At 59.5% G+C, this 4,018-nt stretch overlaps 1 protein-coding gene across 3 annotated transcripts in view; it reads left to right on the top strand.

Annotated features, from left to right (window-relative positions):
• EPS8L2 (EPS8 signaling adaptor L2) overlaps positions 1-4,018 on the top strand; it is a 23,100-nt gene that overhangs the window by 17,867 nt on the left and 1,215 nt on the right. For 2 of the 3 annotated variants that reach the window (XM_069107919.1, XM_069107917.1), the window contains 5 exons: positions 119-238; positions 2,183-2,288; positions 2,861-3,044; positions 3,231-3,363; positions 3,777-4,012. In XM_069107919.1, the coding sequence (XP_068964020.1) occupies positions 119-238; positions 2,183-2,288; positions 2,861-3,044; positions 3,231-3,363; positions 3,777-3,854 (621 nt within the window). In that variant the 3' untranslated portion in view covers positions 3,855-4,012. Of the gene's footprint in view, positions 1-118; positions 239-2,182; positions 2,289-2,860; positions 3,045-3,230; positions 3,364-3,776; positions 4,013-4,018 lie in introns of those variants that run through there. The other variant, XR_011172413.1, reaches the window with a different exon arrangement.

Here is a 4,018-nt window from a genome sequence, read left to right as displayed (position 1 = left end):
GGGGGGGGGGGGCGCACCCTGGAGCAGGTGGTATCTGCAGGCTCGGCTTTATGACCAGTGTCTGTCTGGGCTGATGGGCAATGACCTGAAGGTGACCCAGTGCTATCTATCCTCCCAGGTGCTGGAAGACAACAGGCAATGGTGGAAGCTAAGGAGCCGCAGTGGACAGGCTGGCTACGTGCCCTTCAACATCTTGGACATCGTCAGACTGGAAGATGTCTACCCACTGAGCCAGCAGGTGCAGAGCTGGGAGGCCAGTGGAGGCCCTTAGACATGAGAATTAAGCAGCCGCTGGGTCACTCTGAGCTCCCCTCCTACCAGGGGATGGGAGGTGGGCACCCAGGGAGGAGGGAAAGGTCATGTTTTGTAGGGGGTGGCCCCAGAGCCAGCCTTGGAGGATGCTGAGGACCTTAGGGGGTGGGGGCAGGTGCCAAAGAATATAAGGCTGACAGTCTGGAATCTGAATCTGGAGAAGAGAGGGCAGGCCCTTCGGCCAGCGAGTGTGAACAGGGTGTGAGGGGAGAAGGGACACGCCAGGCCACAGGGAGGAGTGAGAGCTGCCCCACTGACGCCTGGCCATCTCCCCAGGGAAGCAGAAGCCTCCTGGAAGGAGTAGGGAGGGGCACTGGAAGAAAGTTCTGGAATCCTGGTGGCCAGCCTCGAGGGCATAAGGAAGACAGCAGTGACCCTAGTGTCAACCGAGATGTTTGGTGGAGAGGCAGAATTAGGGGCAAAGATGAGGCAGCTGGTAATGAGGGAATATGAAGCTTGGGGCAGGGGAAGGAGCTAGAGTCAGCAGCAGAGAGAGGAGAGAAAGGGGCCCAGTCCGGAGCACAGGGGTCACCCATAGAGCCTCACCAAAGCCCAGTGAGGAGAGAGCGTCTCAGAAGAGACAATCATCCACCTGCATGATCAAGGTTGGAGAGGGTCCAGACGCCCAAGGCCTGAGCAGAGGCCCCCACACCCCAAACCCCAGAAGCTGGACTGCAGGCAGCTAGGAGGTGAAGGGCAGACAGCTGGTGTAGACAGCCTTTTCTAGTTGCCTGACTGTGACTAGGACACACATGCAAGAAGGGAGCAGATAAAAAGAGGCTGAAGATGAAAAAGAGAAAGAGAGAAATAGGGGTAAAGAAGGGGGGAGAGGGGAGAGAAAGGGAAGAAAGAGAAGAAAGGAAGGGTAGGGAGACAGAGAGGGAGGGAGGAGAGGGAGGGGGAGAGATAGGGAAGAGAGGAGAGAGAAGGAAGGAGGGGGAAACACACAGAGGGGAGGGAGGAGCATCAGAAGAGTCTCAGGGCTGACCGCCACAGCCAGTCCTCTCTGCCCTTACACCAATACTGCTTTTTTGGGGGGAGAGGGGGATAGAGAAGTGTGGTACAGGCCTCAGAGCAACAGGCCACTCAGATACCTTTTTCTTTCCTCCCGGGGTCGCTTGGTTCATAGATCAGGGGATGTTATAGATGCCTTTCCCCTAGATTTCAGTAAAGCATTTAATAGAGTTTTTCATATTATTCTTAATTTTATTTTAAAATCTTTTCAATTAACATAAGTGTTTATTTCTCCCCCCCCACAAGCCCCCTGGTGAGCCACATGTTTCCACCCTATTGGCATGCCCCCCAAATGTGCCCTCCCACTGTTGTGTAGGACCAGCTGGAGAGGTGTGGGCCAAAGGACGGTCCATTCAGGTGGAGTCAGAGTACCCATGCCAGCCTAGAGGGATGCCCCTAGGGGTGATGGGAGGACTTGGCCCTAGGCCTGTTAGGATGTGGCACACTGGGCACTTCCACCAAAGCTGCAACTTCCCTTCCCTCCAGCAGGCCTTGAAAAGTGGCCCTGTGTGTGCCAGGCCTCATGTGACCAAAGAAGATGGGCACTGCCCTCGAGGGAGGGGCTGGCATTTGGAAGGGGAAGGGGTACCGAGGTCTAATAGGAAAGGCAGTCTGTTTGGCATTTGACTAAGGATCACCAGGAAGGGTGGGTGTGGGGGCAGGAGATGGACCCTCCCTTCACTGGGAGCGGAAGCAGGACCCCGGAGTCCTGTCGAAGCTCACTGAGGCCCAGGTCACCCTTGCCCTACCGCTGCTCAGTCCTACTCTCTCCAGCTGCCCAGAATTTGGCAAGGGTAGGTTGGCCCTGTCCTGGTCCAAACCCAGCTGGGGCTTCCGCCTTCTCTCCCTTCTCCAGGACAGTCAGAAGTACCGAGGAGACATGAGTCCTCGAGGGCCAGGCCCCACCAGCCCCTTCCACAAGCTGCCTCCCAGCTATACAGGGGACAAAGATGCCAAAGAACGTGAGTTGCAGGAATCCTGGCCCCCAGAGGGCTAGAGGGAGGAGGGAGGGCTGGGCCTGAGACATGACCTCTCTCACTGGGGAGGGGCAGACAGCATCTGAGGCCAAGGAGGGAGGGGGACTACAGGGTCCCAGACCCTCCACCAGGCTGATCTGCTCCTCCCCTTCCCCCCCTCCTAAGCCTCTGGTCTAACTGCCCACAGAGAGAGGGGACTTCAGGTCTCTGGGGAAACAGAGGCTGAGCTGCTGGGAGGGGGGCCCCTCTGCAGCCCACCCAGAGATTCCTCAGACCCTTCCCCCCTCTCCCAGTGCTACCCTAGGATAGGAGTGAGCCTGGCAGGGGATAGGAAGGCTTGGACACCCCCAGAGAGATAAGGTGCCCCTAGGTGGCTGCCTTGGGAGTTTCCACACTCAGGATCTGCTCCCAGGCAGAACTGAGCCGGGGCCTGGAGGGCAGTGGGGTCAGCCTCCAGCCAGTGCCAGGCCGCAGGGTGTCCTGGGTCCCCCTCCCCAGCCTAGCAGGCCAGAGAGGGGCCCAGCTGGCAACCACGCGGCCTCCACGGCTTCTTGCAGAACTCATCCACCACATGGACGAGCTCAATCACGAGCTCATCAAAAAGATGGCCAACCCCAAGGGGCAGCCTCCCCCGAGGAACTTCCGGGTGGAGAGGAGCAAGGCTGTGGTGGCCCCACTGACCTACAGCTCCAGTACCCAGGAGGCCAGAGCCTGGCTGGAAGCCAAGTCCTTCAGCCCAGGGTGAGTCCTGGGGGCTGGCCGGGTGTGGGAGCGGGGCCACAGAGCCTTGAATGCTGGGCCCAGGAGTTCGAATTGGCTCCCAGACGGCACCCTGTAAGTTGTCGTTCTGGAGTGAGCCTTGGGAAGCCGAGTCCCAGCCCCTGCCCGGCCCCTGGCCACTCTCATCCTCCACCCCGTTCCTCCCAGGACTGTGGAGCACCTGGGCGTCCTAACGGGCGCCCAGCTCTTCTCGCTTAACAAGGAGGATCTGAAGAGAGTGTGTGGGGATGAGGGTGCTCGCGTCTACAGCCAGCTGACCGTGCAGAAGGCCCTCCTGGAGGTCAGCCCTCCCCCCTTCCCTACCTTGGCCTTGACCTTCCCCTCCTGCCCCCCCCATCTCTGTCCTTCCCGGCCTGTCAGGTCTGCCTCCCTTAGCCCCCCCAAACCAGCCCCCCCAGCAAAGCTTCAGATGGTCACTTGCAGTGGGGGCGGGGAGTAGAGGAAGCATCTCCCCGCTTTGGGAACCCCCAGACTGAAGGTGGGGTAGGAGTCAGGGCATTCCCTGCCTGAACAGGCTCCAGTGAGATAGCTCCCCTCCTCCCCGCCTCGCCCCCTCCCCTCCCTCTCCTCCTCTCCCCCCCCCCCCCCCCCCCCCCCCCCCCCCCTCTCCCCCCCTCCTCCCCTCCTCTCCCCCCTCCCCTCCTAAACCTCAGGTCTAACTGAAACCCTTCCCTGCTTTTGCTTCTCTTCCAGAAAAACCAGGGTGGGTCTGAGTTGGAGGAATTCCTGATAAGATTCCAGAAGAAGCCGGTGGAGGAGGGCCAGAGCTAGGCCTTTGTCAGTGTTGGGGAGGAAAGGGGGCTCCCTGGCCCAGCACCATTGTCCTCAGTTTTGTGTGAAGTATTATTTTATATCCCTATTGTTTCATGTGGACACAGGGCTTGCATTTAGGCCTGGCCTTCTGGCCCCCCCTGCCCTGGCCTTCTGGCCCCCCC

This window comes from Petaurus breviceps, unplaced genomic scaffold (assembly GCF_028583685.1).
Source record: "Petaurus breviceps papuanus isolate PSGF00001 unplaced genomic scaffold, PetGlider_PUasm1.0 90317, whole genome shotgun sequence".
NCBI lineage: Eukaryota > Metazoa > Chordata > Mammalia > Diprotodontia > Petauridae > Petaurus > Petaurus breviceps.
This window is presented reverse-complemented; position numbering and strand designations above follow the sequence as displayed.